General features: G+C 40.4%; 1 protein-coding gene across 9 annotated transcripts in view; it reads left to right on the top strand.

The window, feature by feature from the left end:
* The window catches only part of LOC137324491 (echinoderm microtubule-associated protein-like 4), a 350,494-nt gene that overhangs the window by 217,416 nt on the left and 113,293 nt on the right, over positions 1 to 19,785 (top strand). For 5 of the 9 annotated variants that reach the window (XM_067988817.1, XM_067988815.1, XM_067988818.1 and 2 more), the window contains exons 3-5: positions 5,586 to 5,715; positions 15,187 to 15,210; positions 17,014 to 17,175. In XM_067988817.1, coding sequence (XP_067844918.1) covers positions 5,586 to 5,715; positions 15,187 to 15,210; positions 17,014 to 17,175 — 316 coding nt within the window. The remainder of the gene's footprint in view (positions 1 to 5,585; positions 5,716 to 15,186; positions 15,211 to 17,013; positions 17,176 to 19,785) is intronic. The other 4 variants (XM_067988821.1, XM_067988820.1, XM_067988814.1 and 1 more) reach the window with 3 other exon arrangements.

Below are 19,785 nucleotides of genomic sequence, written 5' to 3'. Positions count from 1 at the left end.
AAAACACGACGTCAGATTCCACATAGATACTGACGACATCCAGCTTTACCTCACCACCACCTCTCTCGACCCCTCCACTGTCTCTATTTTGTCACACTGCTTGTCTGGGAGCAAAAATTTCCTCCAAATAAATATTGGGAAGACCAAAGCTATTGTTTTCGGTTCCTGCCACAATCCGTTCCCTAGCCACCGACTCCATCTCTCCCCCTGACCACTGTCTGAGGCTGAACCAGACTGTTCACAACCTTGGCATCCCATTTGACCCTGAGATGAGCTTATGACCACATATCCACTCCTTCACTAAGACCACCTACTTTCACCTCCATAACATCACCCTTCTCCACCCCTGCCTCAGTTGATCTGCTGCTGAAACCCTCATCCATGCTGTTGTTACCTCTAGACTTGACTATTTCATGCTCTCCTGGCTAGCCTCCCATCTTTCACCCTCCGTAAACTTGAGCTCATCTAAAACTCTACTGCCCGTATCCTAACTTACCCATCACCCCTGTGTTCACTGACCTACATTGGCTCCCAGTCCGGGAGCGCCTCGATTATAAAATTCTCATCCTTGTTTTCAAATCCCTCCATGGCCTCGCCCCTCCCTATCTCTGTAACCTCCTCGAGCCCTACGACCCTCCGAGATCTTTGCACTGTTCCAATTCTTGCCTCTTGCATATCCCCGATTTTAATTGTTCCACCATTAGCGGCCATGCCTTCAGCTGCCTAGAGCCTTACCCCTGGAATTCCCTCCCTAAACTTCTCCGCCTCTCTACCTCTCTCTCTCTTTCTTTAAGACACACCTTAAAACCTACCTCTGTGACCAAGCTTTTGGTCACCTGTCCTAATATCTCCTTACGTGGCTCGGTGTCAAATTTTGTTTAGTAACGCTCCTGTGAAGCGCCTTGGGACATTTTACTACGTTAAGGTGTTATATAAATGCAAGTTATTGTTGTTGTAGAGCAGAGAAGGTTAAGGGGAGACCTACTGGAGGTACTAAAAATAATTAGGCGTTTTGATAGAGCGAATAGGGAGAAACTGTTTCCACTGGCAAGTGGGTCGGTAACCACAGGTCATAGATTTAAAATAATTGGCAAAAGAATTACAGGGGAAATGAGATTTTTTCACACATAGGATTGTTTAAATCTGGAATGCACTACCTGAGAGGGTAGTAGAAGCAGATTCCATAGGAACTTTCAAAAGGCAATTGGATATAGAATCATAGAAATTACAACATGGAAACAGGCCCTTCGGCCCAACATGTCCATGTCGCCCAGTTTATACCACTAAGCTAGTCCCAATATGTACTTGAAGAGGACTAATTTGCAGGGTTATGGGGAGAAAGCTGGGGAGTGGGACTAAATTGGACAGCTATTTCAAAAGCCGGCACAGGCACAACGGGCCGAATGGCCTCCTTCTGTGCTGTAAGATTCTATAATTCTGTGAAGAGTAGTCGACTGTATATTAGACTGTATGTTAGCTGATCTCAACTGGGCAGTAATTCGGTGCCATAATTGACCTGGACTTGGAAGGGAAAAAAAATCAAAGTTCCTGCTCTTCATTACTACCCATTGAAAGTGCAAGTGTGTGCGCATTGAGTGAGTATAGGATCAGGCTTGTGGTCTACCCACAGTCAAATAACCTGCCAACAGTGACATCTGAAAAATGACCATGTGAGTAAGGTAGCAGAGGACTGCCTTTTTTCATAGAATTGTACCCCAGCATGAATTGCCATTTTTGAGAGACGGGGAGAAAATTAGAGATAAGATTTTGTTTAATTTTTCAAATGGCGAGCACAAGCACACTCGTTAGCAGCAAGCCCTTCCAAATTTAAACATCTAAAAACAATTAGATCACCCCTTAATCTTCTATACTCAAGGGAATATAAGCCTCGTCTATGCAACCTGTCCTAATAATTTAACACTTTCAGCCCAGGTATCATGCTGGTGAATTAGCACTGCACCTACTGCAAGCCAAGATATCCTTCCTGAGGTGCGGTGCTCAGAATTGAATGCAGTACTCTAAATGAGCTCTTACCAGAGCTTTATATAACTGTAACATTGCTTCCAACCCTTTGTATTCCAGCCCCTTTGAGATAAAGGTCAACATACCATTAGCCTTTTAAATTATTTGTTGTACCTGTCCACTAGCTTTTAGTGATTTCTGTACTTGGACCCCATAATCTTCCTGCTCCTCCACAGTTCCTAACTTCTCACCATTTAGAAAATACTCTGATCTATCTTTCTTAGGTCCAAAGTGGAGACCATAACCCTACCTTTTAATATTCTGTGAACCTGTACTCCCAAGTCCCTCTGGTCCTCCACAGCACAGAGCAGACTTTCATTCAGTATAATTACTGTTGTTTTTTTTAATCAAACATCATCTCACATTTACTGACGTTGAATTCCATCAGCCACTTTTTAGTCCAGTTCCCCATCTTATCGATATCCCTTTGCAGGTTCCTTTGATCTTCTAAAGAATTCACTATACTTCCTACCTTGGTATCATCTGCAAATTTTGACACCACTCCCTCTAAGCCTATATGCAAATCGCTGATATACACAGTGAACAGAAGTAGCCCCAGAACTAAACCCTGAGGGATACCACTGCCCATTTATGACCAATCTGAAAACCCGCCCTTAGTTCACACTCTGTTTTCTTCCTTCTAACCAATTTATAATCCAGTTTTCTATCATCCCCCCTCAATTCCATACTCCTTAAGCTTCCCGAATAACCTCCCATGTGGTCAAAGGCTTTCCTTAAGTCCATGTGCACTACATCCACTCCGCTTCCCCCATCTACCATGTCTGTTACCTTCTCAAAGAATTCTTTAAGGTTTGTCAAGCATGATCCTTGTCCTGGTGTCTTCCAACTGTTTTCTCTATCTAGATATACATGTAAGGAATCTTACAACACCAGGTTATAGTCCAACAGTTTTATTTGAAATAAAATTTATTTTCAAATAAAACTGTTGAACTATAACCTGGTGTTGTAAGATTCCTTACATTTGTCCACCCCAGTCCATCACCGGCATCTCCACATCATAGATATACATGGTAATTTCATCCTTAATTAAAGACTCTAAAAATTTTCCCTATCACACATGTTAAGCTAACTCGCCTGTAATTACTCGGATTGGCTGTTTTTTTTTATTTCTACAGAATATAAAAAGGAAAACTGCAATTGCTGGAAATCAGAAACAAAGCCAGAAAGTGCTGGAAATACACATGAGTTCACTCAGCATTTCTAAAGAGAAAAACAGGTTAATATTTTGGGTATAACCTTTTGTCAAGAGTTGCAGCAGACATAAAGGGTAATGCCCAAAATCTTAACATGGCTTTTCTCTTTAACAGATGCTGAACGACCTGCTGTTAATTTCTAATATTTTTAAATATCTCTAGGACCACATTTTAATTTATATTGTGTATCTATATTGTTTTGAGAAGAGAATATGAAGTTAATGTATCTTTTCTGTGCAGATCTTGCTAGGTCATGCAATTCCTGAGACCAAGAGCCTGAGAAACTGGCTCTCAGGCCTCTGCAGTGATGGTGTTCAACTGACCCGCAGGGATGCATGTGAAAGTGGCCCAGTGGGAGAAAACTGAAAAACAGACTAGATCAGGAGCTCGGACATCATATTTGCATCTCTCCACTAATCATGCACTAATTATTTTAACAAAGCCCAGTACTATAGCAGTAAGAATTTACTTCACAAACGTGTGTTTGGGGTCTCTAAATTCCCAGACATCAAACTATCACCACCCTTTAGGCTGAGTCTGTTAACACCCATTAGACTGAGTTTGGAAGTTCATGTTTAGTCTGTTAAATGGCATGAACAGAGGCTGTCCATTTTCTTTTCCTCCTGTTGACTGATCACCAAAGTGCTTTGGTGGAATCCTTGATGTGGAGCATCTTGTCATCCTACTTAATGAAAGCTGCTTGAGGATAAGTATGGAGCATAGAATGGATGGAATTTTTGTTGAAATTCAAAGATATGATTCTTGTTTTCATCAACAAAAACCTTTATTTTCTGTAAGTATGAAACGTTTCACTTTTAATGGCATGTTCTGAGCCTGTGCTGGCTTTCATTTAAATTGCTGTCTGATTTTTTTGCATCTCACTTCCACTCTACAGCTCTACTTGCCAACACAGTTGAGATGGGGAACTTGGTATGTGGGAAATTGAATCAAGTCCTTCCTCTTCATAATGTGCCACATTAATACATCAATACCTTGTGCTTCCTAACATTCTGTACAAATTATTTAAAAACTTTAGAAAGTGGAATTACAACAGAACGTCACAATTAAAACTATATTGGTGTCTAAGAGCTTGGGGACACAGTAGCATTTAATGTTTGGTTTGTTTGTTTGTGAAGTAAGCATTCTTACTGCTATGCTACTTTGGGGAAAAAAACAAAACTGTTGTGCATTGTGGTCTTACCTGCTTTCTGTTTGTTTTAGAATATTTTAAATTGATTCATTTTCAGATTAAAATGTTTTATAATGTTCAGGAAATCAGAATATTTAATATTTGTTGCATTATAAAAATTCTTCATGTAGCTAAATCTATTGATGTAGCTAGCCTACAAAATGATCTAATCCTTTCACATATACTTCAGTATATGGCATTAAGCCATTTGCTGACAGCGATTTGTTTTAGGAAGTACAGAAGTGCATAAAACCGTGCAGCAAATTAAGATACTAGAAGCAATTTTAACCTTACCCGCCTGGGAACAGTTAAAATTGCCCGGGGGACATAGCCACCGACATCCCGTTCTCTTCCTGCAGGCTTCAATTTTCGCCTGCTCTTTTGAGAAGGACATCTGCCAGAAACCGGCGGGGCCGTCTTTAAATATGCAGATTGGGGTCCGATGACGACATCATCGTTGTTGCAACCTTGTTGTCGACCTGCATTTTTCTTGACTTGGGCCATTGGAGTCTACTCCACTATGCCAGTTTTTCGTGCTTCTAATTCTACTTGCCTCATTCCTCCACCTCATTCACACATTCTCTGTCTTATAAATGTCTTTGATTTCTCTCATTATGCCTCCTGTTGTCTCGCACTAATATCACTTCCGTCATTTAACCATTTCTTGTTTTTCACTTAAGCACTTTACAGATAAATCCTATTTCTATTCTTGTGTGTGTGCGCATACTTCTACTTCTCTTCTGTTCCTTTTTAAATGCTGTTCATCTGTAATATCCTCCAGTTTTGAGGAATGAACCACATCTAAAGTATTAACTCACCTGTTTTCTCCAAAATGCTGCTGACCTACTTACTGTTTCCAGCATTTTCTGTTTTTGTTTTTGTAACTAATAGTTTATGGCCTATATGCTTTTTAAAAGTCTAAGCTGAATATATGATTCAAAGACTGCTACTTTATTAACATTTTCAAATAATGCATGGATGTTTCAGCAAATGCTACAGTAAAGCTCCACAGGATCATTTGTTTTAACATGTAAAATTTACTGCTAAAGATTAGTGCTAACTGAACATAGGTTAACCCTTAACCGGCAGAAAAAATAGGAACTGCATGCAGTTTCATAAGTTAGGCTGTAAAATGATATCCTTGTCTCATTTGATTTCAGGACAACCAGCCTTGCGTGAAGCCTATTCCCTATCATGCATAACCAATGGGAGTCCGATAAGCAGGAAACCAATGCATAGCTCAGCTCTGTCCGTTGCCAGGAAGGAAACACTCTCTTCTGCTGCTAAAAGGTACATACACTTTTTAATATATTAGAGGAAGTTGCAAAAACAATTGTTCATAGAAATCTGTAATTTTTGTTTTGGGATTTTTAAGAGATAAGGCTCTATGTTGTTGAAGAATAACATTTTTGTACATTTTTTTTTATTCACTGTAAATGAGCCTTGTGTTTGGTTTACAAAGGTATTAATATTGATGAAAATATTGTTGGGGAGGGTGTGCATCTGAACTAGATTCAAAAATAATGCATGCTAGATGGTAACAACCATACTTCATACTGAAAGTTATACTGGCTTCCATTGTTAGAGCTTCACCTCAAGTTCTTGCACTGGATAAGCTTATTAGCAAATAACGCCCATTTATTACTCTGACTCTTTGAAGCGGGCTCACCAATATTGGCTAAACCTGACCCTCTCGAAGACCAGAATAAAATTAGTGCTGTTGATTCCCATTATAACTAGATATAAAGATTTTGATCTTTTGCACAGTGACATAGCAAGTATAGAAAGAAAGAAAGATAAAGAAAGAACTAATTTGCACGTATGTTGGTTACAATTGCTTGCATGGTGGGCAAACGCTGACACTGACTGGGTTGAATGGCCTGTTTGAAAATGGTGATCAAGAGTAGGGTGGAGAGTTCAGGGAGGTGGTTGAAGAGGTAGATTTAAGGAAGCTTTTGAAGTTAGTGGGGTTTGAGAAGAGAATTGCAGAGTATGGGGTTGAAATGATTGAAGGCTTTGCTGCACTGACTGAGTAGGGGGTGGATGGTGAACTAAAATCTGAAGAATTTACATTTGAGAAAATGCAGATTTTAATAGACAGTTGGCTTCTCTGTGACTACTTCAATTAAATATTAAATATGTATATTGGCTACTACAGGGATTATAAAAATAGCGAGCAGGAAAAAAAGTTGCAAATGATATAAACTGGGGCTTGATAATTATTTGTAGAACTTTGAATTAATGTCTGACTGCTGTATGTGTTACATATGTTGCTGACCCATTAACAGCTTTGAACAAATAAGGGATCCCTTGGTAGTAACACAGATATACAGGATGGACGTGGCCCAAAGGGGAGGTCGCATTGGCTGCCTGCCTCTCTTCCACGGTCTTGTCTGTGCCCTGGTGGCCCTGTAAAAGGAGCATGCGCTGTCCGCCAGTACACTTGAAGCCTTCCGGGACCAGTGGGCACCGCAAGGACTAGAGTGTTTTGTGGACACTGGGAATAATTTTGTAATTTAATTTTATAAGTTTCTCTTTGTTTCGTTCAAAATTATTAAAGAAAGAGATATACAAACTTGTCCATCTGGGGTTGATTGTGGTAGAGTTATGATGTGGAGATGCCGGTGATGGACTGGGGTTGACAATTGTAAACAATTTTACAACACCAAGTTATAGTCCAGCAATTTTATTTTAAATTCACAAGCTTTCGGAGATTTTCTCCTTCCTCAGGCAAATGTTTCAAGAGCTCCTTGAAGCGTAGGTTTAAATGCGTAGGCTTCAAGGAGCTCTTGAAACATTTGCCTGAGGAAGGAGAAAATCTCCGAAAGCTTGTGAATTTAAAATAAAATTGCTGGACTATAACTTGGTGTTGTAAAATTGTTTACAAGTGGTAGAGTTAGACAGTTTTGCCTCCCTCTGGGACACTCCAGTTCACCTCAGAGGACACCAACGATGAGTCAATGTCTGTAGCTGTTATCTTTCTTATTTGGTTTTCATCTTCTCATCCTAACTTACCAACCTTGCATGTATGTTTGCTCTCTTCTATCATGTTACTTTCTATCACTCAGGTAACAGCTAGGTCTCTGAGAACAAACTGTGATATTCTAGGAGATTGAATGCTTAACTTTCCAACTTTCATTCTTAACTTTTCTCAGCTTAGTAAACCTGCATCTTAACCTCTTAAATCTTTGAAACCTTCCAACTTTCCAAAACCTTTTGGTTTGGATGTCAAAACCACAATTTTTTTATGCACTTAATTTCACTAGGCAAAACCTGTTTTTCTACCTATTTTGTTATTTAACTGACCAAGGTGACTCATTTTATTACACAGTTTCACACATAGGCATCATTCATTTTAATCAGACGTCTGTCAGGGACTTATAATGATCAGATTTTAACTAGTGGAAGACCAAGCTGCTTGTTTATGCTAAGTACCCTTTCGTTTTCCAGCCTTAAATTATAACAAGAAGACAGTGAGGTTGAGGGAGGGAATTCCAGAGCTTAGGGCCTAGGCACGGCTGCCAATGGTGGAACGATTTAAAATTGGGGATGCACAAGAGACCAGAATCAGAGGAGTGCAGAGATCTCGGAGGGTTGTAGGGCTCGAGAAGGTCACGGAGATAGGGAGGGGCGAGGCTATAGATGGATTTGAAAACAAGGATGAGAATTTTAAAATCAAGACGTTGCTGGATTGGGAGCCAATATAGGTCAGTGAGCACAGGGGTGATGGGTGAACAGGATTTGGTACAAGTTAGGATACGGATAGCGGAGTTTTGGATGAGCTCAAATTTATGGAGGGTGGAAGATGGGAGGCCGGCCAGGAGAGCATTGAAACAGTCACATCTAGAGGTAACAAAGGCATGGATGAGGGTTTCAGCAGCAGATGTCAGCAACCCTCCCCTCCCCCCCCCCCCCCCCCCCCCTTCCTGTGGGAGAGGGTTTAAACCAAATTGGCTAGGGGGTGGGCACCAGGATGAAACATCAGTGAGAAGAAACAAGGTGCATAGAGGGCTGGGAGGAACAAATAGTACTGGAGTAAAGAAGAGTTCAGATATAGGAGGGATGAGACAGGGTACAAATGCGAGGCAGATTAAGATGAGTTTGGAGTACATGTGCGTAAATGCATGTAATGTGGTTAATAAGGTTGGTGAGCTGCAGGCTCAAATCGCCAAATGGGACTATGATATAGTGTCAATAACAGAGACCTGGCTCAAAGAAGGGGAGGATTGGGTACTTAATATTCATGGCTACAAGGTATTCAGGAAAGATAGGGAAGGAAAGAAGAGGGCAGGGATGGCAGTATTGATCAAAGAAACTATTGTAGCACTGGAAAGGGATGATGTAGTCGAGGAGTCAAAGACAGAATAAATTTGGTTAGAATTAAGGAACAATAGAGGAGCTATTTGCAGGCAAATTACAGAACGATGCAAGAACTATAGAGTAGTGATAATGGGGAACTTCAATTATCCCAATATAGACTGGGACAGTAACGGTGTAAAGGGCAAAGAGGGGGAGGAATTCCTGAAATGTGTACAAGGGAACTTTCTGGAACAGTGTGTTTCCAGACCAGGAAGGAAAAAGTGCTGGATCTAATTCTGGGGAATGAAGTGGGGTAGGTAGAGCATGTTTCGGTGGGGGAGCATTTGGGGAACAGTGATCATAATATCACTAGAATAGTTATGGAAAAGGACAAGGAACAATCAAATGTGAAAATGCTTAACTGGAGGAGGGGTAATTTCAGTGAGTTAAAAAGGGCTCTTGTCCAGGTGGATTGGAATCAAAAATTGGCAGGCAAAACAGTAATTGAGCAACAGGAGGCCTTCAAGGAGGAATTGGTTCGGATACAGAGTAGACACATTCCTACTATGGGGGAAAGGAAGGGCATCCAAAGCTAGAGCTCCCTGGGTGACTAAAGATATAGAGATTAAAATGAAAAAGGAGGCTTATGACGAATATAAGGTTCATAATACAGTAGAGAACCAGGCTGAATACAGAAAGTACAGAGGAGATCTAAAAAAGTGAATGAGAGGGGCAAAGAGAGAGGATGAAAATAGATTAGCAGCTAACACAAAAGGGAACCCAAAAGTCTTTTATAAACACATAAATAGTGAAAGGGTAGTCAAAGGAAGGGTGGGGCGATTCGAGAGAAAAAAGGAGATCATCTTGTGGAGGCAGAGGGCATGGCTGAGGTACTAAATGAATACTTCGCATCCATCTTCACTGGAGAAGAGGATGCTGCCATTGTAGCAGCAAAGGAAGGGGTAGTAGCGAAATTGGATAGAGTAAAAATAGATAAAGAGGAGGTACTTAAAAGATTGGCACGACTCAAAGTAGAAAAGTCACCTGGTCCAGGTCATGCTAGGTTACTGAGGGAAGTAAGGGTGGAAATTGTAGAGGCTTTGGCCACAGTCTTCCATTCCTTCTTAGATATGGGGATGTTGTCGGAGGACTGGAGAATTTCAAATGTCATCCCTATTCAAAAAAGGGGATAGGGATAAACCTGATAATTACAGACCACTCCGCCTAACGTCGGTGGTGGCGAAACTTTGAGATAATAATCCGGGGCAAAATTAATTGGTACTTGGAAAGTATGGGGTAATCAATGAAACCCAGCATGGATTTGTTAAAGGAAAATTGTGTTTGACTAACTTGATTAAGTTCTTTGATGAAGTAATGGAGAGGGTTGATGAGGGTAATGCGGTTGATGTATATATGGACTTTCAAAAGACATTTGATAAAGTACCACATAATACACTTGTAAGCAAAATTAAAGCCCATGGGATTAAAGGGACAGTGGCAGCATAAATACAAAATTGACTAAGGGACAGAAAACACAGAGTATTGGTGAACGGTTGTTTTTCAGACAGGAGGGAAGTATACAGTGGTGTTCCCCGGGGTCAGTATTAGAACCACTGCTCCTTTTGATATATATTAATGACCTGGACTTGGCTATAGAGGGTATAATTTTAAAGTTTTCAGGTGACACGTAACTCGGAAATGCAGTAAACAATGTGGAGGATAGTAACAGACTTCAGGAGGACATAGTTAGACTGGTGAAATGGGCAGAGACAAGGCAGATGAAATTTAACGCAGAGAAGTGTGAAGTGATGCGTTTTGGTAGGAAGAATGAGGAGAGGCAATATTAACTAAATGCCACAATTTTAAAGGGGGTGCAGAAACAGAGAGACCTGGAGATGTGCATACACAAATCTTTGAAGGTGGCAGGACAAGTTGAGAAGGCTTTTAAAAAGCATATGGGATCCCAGGCTTTATTAGTAGAGGCATAGAGTACAAAAGCAAGCAAGTAATGCCAAACCTTTGTAAAATACTGGTTATGCCTCAGCTGGAGTATTGTGTTCAATTCTTGGCACCATACTTCAGGAAGGATGTCAAGGTCTTAGAGAAGATGCAGAAGAGATTTATTAGAATGGTACTAGGAATGAGGGACTTCAGTTATGTGGAGAGACTGGAGAAGCTGGGGTTGTTCTCCTTAGAACAGAGACGGTTAAGGGGAGATTTGATAGAGGTGTTCAAAATCATGAATGGTTTTGATAGCGTAAATAAGGAGAAACTGTTTCCAGTGGCAAATGGATCAGTAACCAGAGTGGACAGATTTAAGATGATTCGTAAAAGAGCCAGAGGCGACATGAGGAAACATTTCTTTACGCAGCGAGTTGTAATGATCTGGAATGCACTGCCTGAAAGGGTGGTGGAAGCAGATTCAATAGTAACTTTCAAAAGGGAAATGGATAAATACTTGAAGGGAAAAAATTTACAGGGCTATGCGGAAAGAGCAGGGGAATGGAACTAATTGGATAGCCCTTTCAAAGACCCGGCACACGCACAATGGGCTGAATGGCTTCCTTCTGTGCTGTATCTACTACAATACTGTGAGCTGAGGCAGGGGCGGAGATGGGTGATGTTACGGAGATGGAAGTAGATGGTCTTGGTGATGGAGCGGACATGTGGTCAGAAGCTTGTCTCAGGGTCAAATAGGACACCAAGGCTGCGAACAGTCTGGTTCAGCCTCAGACAGTGGCTAGGGAACGGAGTTCCTGGCGGGGACCGAAGACGATGGCTTCGGTGTTCCCAATATTTAGTTGGAGGAAATTTCTGCTCATCCAGTACGTCGGACAAGCAGTGTAAGACAGTGGAGGGGTCGAGAGAGGTGGTGGTGAAGTAGAGCTAGGTGTCGTCAGCATATACGTGGAACCTGACGTTGTGTATTCAGATGATGTTGCCGAGGGGCAGCATGTAGTTGAGAAATAGGAGGGGGCCAAGGGTAGATCCTTGGGGGACTCCAGATGTAATGGTGCGGGAGCGGGAAGAGAAGCCATTGCAAGTGATGCTCTGGCTACAACTGGATAGATAAGAGTGGAACCAGGCGAGGGCAGTCCCACCCAGCTGGACGACAGAGGAGAGGCGTTGGAGGAAGATGGTGAAGGCAACCATGTCAAAGGTTGCAGACAGGTCGAGAAGGATGAGAAGGAATAGTTTACCAGGGTCACAGTCACGTAGGGTGTCGTTTGTGACTTTTGCAAGGGCCAGTTCAGTTCTGTGGCAGGAGTGGACACCTGTTTGGAGGGTTGACAAATGAAGTTGCTGAACAGATAGTCAGGTATTTGGGCGGCGACTACATGTGCAAGGGCTTTGGAGAGAAAAGGATGGTTGGAGATGGGGCAGTCGTTTGCAAGGACAGAGGGGTCAAGGGTGGGTTTTTTGAGGAGAGGGATGATGATGGCAGGTTTTAAGGGGAGGAGAATAGTACCTGAGGAGAGGGAGCTTTTAACAACATCAGCTAACAGGGGCCAGGAGGGGAAATTGGGTGGTCAGCAATTTGGTGAGAATAGGGTCGAAGGAGCAGGAGGTGGGTCTCGTGGACAAGATGAATTCAGAAAGGGCATGAGGGGAGATGGGAAGAAACTAGAGAAAGGTGCAAGTTCAGAGCTAAGGCAGGGGGAACCTTAGGTGAAGTTCGGCTTGGGGAAGGGAGGGAAGCGGCAGAGTCCGCCGAAAGATTGGTCTCAATCTTAGTGTCAGAGAAGTCCATGAGCTCCTTGCACTTTTCGTTGGAGGTGAGGGTGGAGGAGGCAGGGGAGAGGAGGGGTTTAAGAAGATGGTTTGTAGTGAAGAGAAACCGGGGCTATCTTCGCATTCCAAGATGATCCTGGAAAAGTGAGCAATTTTGGCAGAGGCGAGCACGACCCTATTGTGCTTTATGTGATCTAGCCAACTCTGCCGATGAATGGCTAAATCACTTGTCCGCTATAAATGTTCAAGTCTGCGTCCCTTGGACTTAAGGGAGCAGAGATGAGGGCCATACCAGGGGAAACGACCAGGGTGAGAGTAATGGTTTTAATGGGGACAAGGCCACCAAAGGTGGAGGTGAGTGTGTGATTGAGCAGATCGGTAGCTGCAGAAATGTTGTGGTGAATGGAGGGCCAAAGGCTAGACATTGGGAATTAGAAATTGCCATTGTAAATGACTTGTGGGGGTTGGGGGATGGTGGGGGGGCAGGGGGGGGGGGGCGGGAGTTTTTTTTCTGGGGGCAGAAACAGAAGGAAGTGGGGTTGGGATGCAAAGCAATAATACACACTTGGGGATAGACACCACCATATCCCATTGGGTAGCCCATTGTTCAAGGTTTTGAGTAGAGCATACGAGGTCCTAAGCCCCAGATGAGTCCACTAACAAAACAATATTATCTACAACGAAGGAGTACAGAAATCCTTTCAGAAGTGCCTGAAACGGAGTTGAAGGGCCCGATATTAGGAGGGAGGCGGGTTGGCAGCGGGGGGTCGACTGGGCACGTGGGTAACCCGCCCAGTAAAATCGGTGGGTTCCCCACGCGATCGCAAGTAAATTGAAGCCACTTACCCTGGCTTCCGGGTTTCGCGCTGGAAAGCTGCGCAATGGGCGGACTGCGCACCCACATCATAGGCTGTCAGCTGGAAGAGCCCTGTTTAAAGGGGCAGACCTTCACTGACTGATGCTGCAAAAAGGAGCCAAAATTACAGCATGGAGAAGCCCAGAGGGAAGGCTGCTTCCAGGTTTAATGATGCCTCATTCCAGGTCCCCCTGGAGGGGGAGGAGGGGGAAGACAGAGATCTTCTCCCTGGCGGATGAGAGGAAATGGCCTGCCTCTGCCACCACGAAGGCCTGGCTCGAGGTGGCAGTGGAGGTCACCAGCACCACCAACATATCACGCACCTGCATACAGTGCAGGAGGCGCTTCAATGACCTAAGTAGGTCAGCCGAAGTGAGTACTCTTACACATTCCCCTACACTCCGTCTGCCACATCACCGCCCCCACCCCACATCTCCTTCTGCACTGCCAACACTACTCTGTCACATCACTCCTCACACCCACTCATAGCTCATCCTCATCTTACCTGCACTTACTCACCTTGCCAATACTCATCCCACCACTACCACTCAATCCAATCCTCACACAATCTCATGGCTCTATCTCATACTTTCACGGTCAGCCTCACCCAAAGAGCCATTCTAGCATGAAGTCCCATGAATTACCATTTCAACATATACAGACAATATTTGAAATCTGCAGGCCTCAGTGAAAATGTAATACTCTGTACCACTTGTGTATCACGTGAATTAGAAATCCATTAGTAATACAAAGTGAGAGTAACTCACAAGTTCCGTTTATCAGTTTGTGTATTTTCTATTCATTTCTTTAAAATCTATATGCTAATAGTCACTAATTAGTTGTATTCCATAGACTGGAAGCAGACTGATATGCTATAATTAATAAGCGTTTGGGAAAAAGCCTTTTTAGAATAAGTAGGAGGGCATTATTAATGAATAAGGTTAACCAGTGCAAGAGTTCGAGGTAGAGCTCTCATGTCTCCGTCAATTGAAGCCAGTTTAACTTTTGTTCTTGTGGTGTATGATGTCAATTAAACTTATTAACTGTCTCCTGTGTACTCATTATTCTACATGCCTGCATCTTCGAGACAAAGTTGCCCTCTAACAGTAGGGCAATGTGAAAAAAAAATTATCCAGATATACCTAAAGTAATCATGTTCTGATGTTAGATTCAATCAAATCCCTTTTCCAGCTGTTGCCATGTGGTTCTCACTGTTAATATTTACTGTATAATTCCCAATAGGTTATTTATCCTGTTGAGGTTTTTGGCATTTGCTGGTTTGTTTCATTTAGATGAACAGAAACCAAAACAAACACTATTAATTGTCTGGAGACTCTTGGGAAATGAGTGTTTGCATTCCTAAGAAGTATACTGAAAATCTGACTAATTTGTAACTTAAACACATGGCTAGTTGGTGGATGCAAAAAAAATCCAAACGTGAAATCCAATTCTTTGGATTGACACTCCTAAACTTTCTTTAATCCATTTACTCAAGTTTCTTTTTTGTTTGCTTTCATTGAAAGTGCCTGAAGTAAAACAAGTAGGATAGTTTTTTTTAAATGTTGAAATCTGAAAGTATTTTATACAATTCATTGTTTCATAGTATGCAAAAAAATGTCCTTTGTATTTAGATTGGCTTATGAAAAAACAACAGATCAAGTTTGTACATTGTGGTTTTTGCATAAATTCTACTTTTGAGATAACCTTTCATATAGTTTGATACCTCAGGTACAGAATGCCCATTTAAACTTTTAGAATGCCAAAACTCTTATTTTTAGAATAGTTTTTTCTTTAAGTTTCTAATTGCCTTACATTCTAAAAGAGAATTAAATATACATGCACAACCACAGAATGACTTTTTTTTTAATTCACAGTTATGGTCTGAAAGAGCAAAAAAAGTAAGTTGTGTTTAGTGTCTTTAAATTTTGGGAAAATTGTCTTGCATATTTAAAGAATGGTTAAATTGGTACAGGTGCTTCTAAGCAGAAAATAGATATCAATGGGATAGAAATGAAAAATAATAGAATTGAATTATGGGTGTGTCTGGTGGTGGGGGTTACATTACTTGCTTACTTTCAATTCTTTAATTTCAGAAGACAGTACTTAACCCTTTGAGTACGGAATATAATCTGCAGTTTCAACTTACTGTCTTATTTTTAAAAAAATTACAGCTGTAGAATGATTTCCTATAATTTTATGACTACTATTACCTAGAACTTGAGTAATGTGAAAACCAATAAATTATCCTGAGTAAATTGAACTATTGTAATCTGACTAGGTTGAAAAGCGACATCCGTTCCCAAAGGGTTAATTACCAGTATAACTGGTTTTATAAACTGCTAAGACAGTGCTGCATGCCAGTGCATGTTAATAATTACTTTTAGAACTGACAATGACTTCTCATGTAACCAAACTGAAAGCTATAATTTTTGTTCAGTAATTTATTTTCCCCTTCATAGAATCTCTCAATACTGTGCATCGACTGGAGACCTGCTCCCAGGCCTCTCCACCAGTGCCGGTGTAAGTTTGCAGCTTGGACATACAGAAGTGTTGCATAGAGAGACTAGCTCTCGGTTTTTCCCTCCCCTGGTAACAAAAGTCTGAATTACACTCAGGATCTTGACATGGGCGAAATCAGAAACTCAATTGCAACCCAAATTTTTAAACTAAGAAGTATTGATGAGATAGATCTGTATTCTGAATGTTTTACAAATCTTTCATTTGTAAAATAATTTGTTAGTGTTTTACCTGAAATGCAATACATTAAAAACAATTATAGATTTCACTGAGTTATAGGTTACATTTGGAAAGAAACCATTGTCTTTAGAATTTGTTTTTTTAATAAACCAATTTGAAGAAGTATATTTTCTATGGTAAAAAATGCAGCAATGTGTTGGTTCTGGTGTTTTTACCATGGGTTTCTAATCAACTTGGACCTTGACACACTCTACATTGGTTACTACGTGGTTTTGTTTTTGTCTTTCTGACAAGAAATTTCTTTCATTTTAGGTTTACAAAACTTCAAAAATCTTGCTTTGATGCTCCTGTTCTGGCATATTTTTACTTCTCCTGGCCCAGAATGTACTTCCCTTGAGTGTAATTTAGACTACCCGTTGCCTCCCTGTTCCCCCACTATTCCCAGCCCACTGGCCAATATTTTGGTCCGAAATGGTGGCCAAAACAGCTGAAGCTTTGAAGTTTTTAAAATCCCAGCTTTGTTGGAACTCCCACATCCTTCCCTTGACATTTTATTAGCAACATTTTCTCAGCAGGAAGCCGAAGATTTGAATTTCATGTAACGTTAGCTGGAAAATGAAAAACAAGTTTATCTTCGAAATGTCAAACATATTCTCTTTAATATATTGTTAATAGCGTTTAATGTGTTTGTGTAATGGTGTGTAATCATGTGAAACTGTATAAATATCTACTGCATATAAGTTTACAAATCTGAAAGTGTGAGAATTCAGATTTTATGCTTGAAAAGGTATCTTCTGTATTCCATGAAGGATGTTTTGCCAAAAACAAAGCATCAGAAGAAAAGTACTTTTTAAGCTTAAAATGAAATATTAATCTGACCTGCCAGCATAATGCAGTAGTTTAACTGCTAATACATGTTTACATAATTTTGCTTTTAGTAGATTTGTACTAACCAATGAATATGGTTTTTCTTCGTACTTTTGTCATCTGATGCATTTTTCCAGCAATCCGGAGAAAAAGGAAATACCCCAGGAAAAAGAGACAGATGGCGAGATTCAATCTAATCATCAAACTCATCAAAATCAAGCACAAACTTCTCAATCCTCACAATCTCCCCAATCGCAAAGACACACTCAAGAGAACAAGAACCCTGCTTCAGCCAAAAGGTTTCCAGGATACAGTAATACAAAGTGCAATAGGGTTGTAACGATATGAGAATTATCATCATCATTAGTAGTACAAAATCATACAGAAATTAAAATTCACTTAATTTGTTTGAAGAAAATTTATTTTTTTGTTTTTAAGAAAGAACTAAGCCCAGTGATGAAGTTACAGTATTCCTTCCATTGCACTACTATTCTCTCTATTTACTGTAAATGTTTCTCAGCTATTTCTTATAGTTGCGGTTAGAACTCACTCAGATCACCTGGCATGTAATAATTCTTTTTTTTTTCTGCTATGAATTATGGGTAATGTAATTGAAGGCTGCTAGTTTCTGTTTGAAGTTTTCTTCCCCCTCCCCCCCAAAATGCAATACCAAAAAATTATTAGAGTAATTTGACAGGGAGAGGCTTTGTGCAGGAATTGCGATTCCAGATAACTTCCCTGCAGTTCATAGTAGGAGAAAAAATGTCTTGCTAACTCAGGTTGCATTCACACTTCCAGTTTAGTGCTGATGTGAAGAAATTTGAGCTTCACACTGATTCTAAACTGGGAGTTTAATTCCAGATTCAGGGACCCACCTGAATCTGGAGAAAAATGGAGTGAGACTCTTCAGAGAGGGTAGCCTAACACCCCTTCCGTTTGATACCACATGGAATGTAAATCCAGTGTGGTATTAAAGCTGGTGTACATGGTTGGACTCCTAGGCATTTGTAAGCCCACCTAACCTCAGTTGAAATGTTTGGAGTGCACAGATTTCCCCATCCCCACTTTCAAAACATTCAAATATTTAATTGTTGGGAGACAGCTTAGCCAACACCTGTATCTAGGCATGTGCACAGATCTGTCCCAGGCAAAACTGATACAGTTCTAACCTGAAAGAAGCCAGACATGTGAGTACAGTTCTGTCTGGTTGGAACCTGTCAGTGCACTCTAAGTGAGCACAGATTGCTGTGACTAGAGGAATAAGGCACACTTGAAAAATACACATACATACCATAATTAAATGAAGAATAAAGTAAGGAAGACTTGATCACTGGGTTAGTTCCTCCTTCCATTTAAATTTAAAAATAATCTTTTCATAGCATCTTAACATTTCACATAATGGATCAAAATACCTCAATATCTTTAAAAGAGTTGCAGGATTATCTGTACATTTTTGAATGACTGAATACTTTCTCATTGAGTCTTTAGAGACTAGTTAAAGATGCAGTTTGGGTTGGTAAATTTGAGCAATTACGGTTTCTAGTGATTTGATCACTGCTTTTGGAAAACTGAACCATTTGAAAGAACTATGCAGGTTGGAATTCAGTTTGAGATGAGGGCTTTGATGAGAGATTAGAATTTTAATGCACTGCATCATAGAGTGATAAGAAGTGGGGTCATGCCTGCAGTTCTCTGCATGGTGAATTTTTGAATTCAGCTTTACCATCAATCATGGGAAGACACCAGGTGGAGCCAAACTCTGACACACAGGAAGAAAAAATTGGGAGGAGAGTCACTTGTGCTATTCAGGCTCTTCCTTACAGCAGGCTATGGAGCAGCTTTGCCAAAGGTCCAGAAGTAGGTTGTCTCCCTGCTTTTTTAGTTAGCGATTGGTAAGTTGCAAGGAGACTAAAGAGAGAAAATTAATCAAGATGGTGGGTACAAAAATAATGTTTAGAATTTTTATTATTTTTCAGGTGAATTCACTAATAAAATACATACATTTAAATTCATGATCACAGTATTATGTTTTTAAAAAACGTAGATTCACATTACTACACTCAATGTCCACAGTGGAGCACTTTATTTTAGGGGAGAGGAAAAAGTAAAGCCACCACTAATTTCATCTGACAGCTTTCTGCAAAGCAATTGTTGAAGTTCAATTGGGCCATTGTGTTTTCTTGGTTGACCACAGATGTAGGATGGTAGGAAGTATTGTTGTGCTTCAAGCATTTGTTAACAAAGAACTGAAAATCTTTTAATAGTGCATAGTCATAGTGCTCTCATCTTTATTTGAAGTGAGTGCTGTACCTATGTCCTGTTTGACAAAGTTGATTAGAATTAGCAGCCTTATGTTATTGAATGGACATTTAATTCAACATTTATTATGCCTGATTATCGTTACAACCCTACGTTCTTAAATTCTTTACTGTACCAAACTACTAAGAACTGACTTCAGTCCAGTGGTCTGGATCATCTCCTAACAATATAGTTTTAACAAACATTATTCGATAGGAAAAAGTGTGCCATCTTTAACCTTGGGTTGCAGGTACTATTCGGTTGAAAAGAGTTAGGAATCAAAATCTGAAAAGGTTAAAAATAAATTAATTTCCATTATTTGAAAACTAGGTGAATTTAACAAAGAAGATATGAATGAGTTTTAAAAATTGACAACTATTGTATAAAATAATTGTTTTAAAACGGTGAATGCTTTTTAGCCTAGGAATTATGTTCTGTAATATTATCGGACAAATGTTTAATGTATTTGTATTGCATTTGTCAGCTATTTTAACAGAAATAAATGAGCTAACCTTCCATTAGAATAGCAGAGAGAGGGATTTCATACAATGCTTTTAATGTTTGCACAGTAATATCATGCAGCGTAATTTCCAAACTTTTATTTCTGTCTT

Source organism: Heptranchias perlo, chromosome 8, assembly GCF_035084215.1.
Source record: "Heptranchias perlo isolate sHepPer1 chromosome 8, sHepPer1.hap1, whole genome shotgun sequence".
NCBI classification, from domain to species: domain Eukaryota; kingdom Metazoa; phylum Chordata; class Chondrichthyes; order Hexanchiformes; family Hexanchidae; genus Heptranchias; species Heptranchias perlo.
This window is presented reverse-complemented; position numbering and strand designations above follow the sequence as displayed.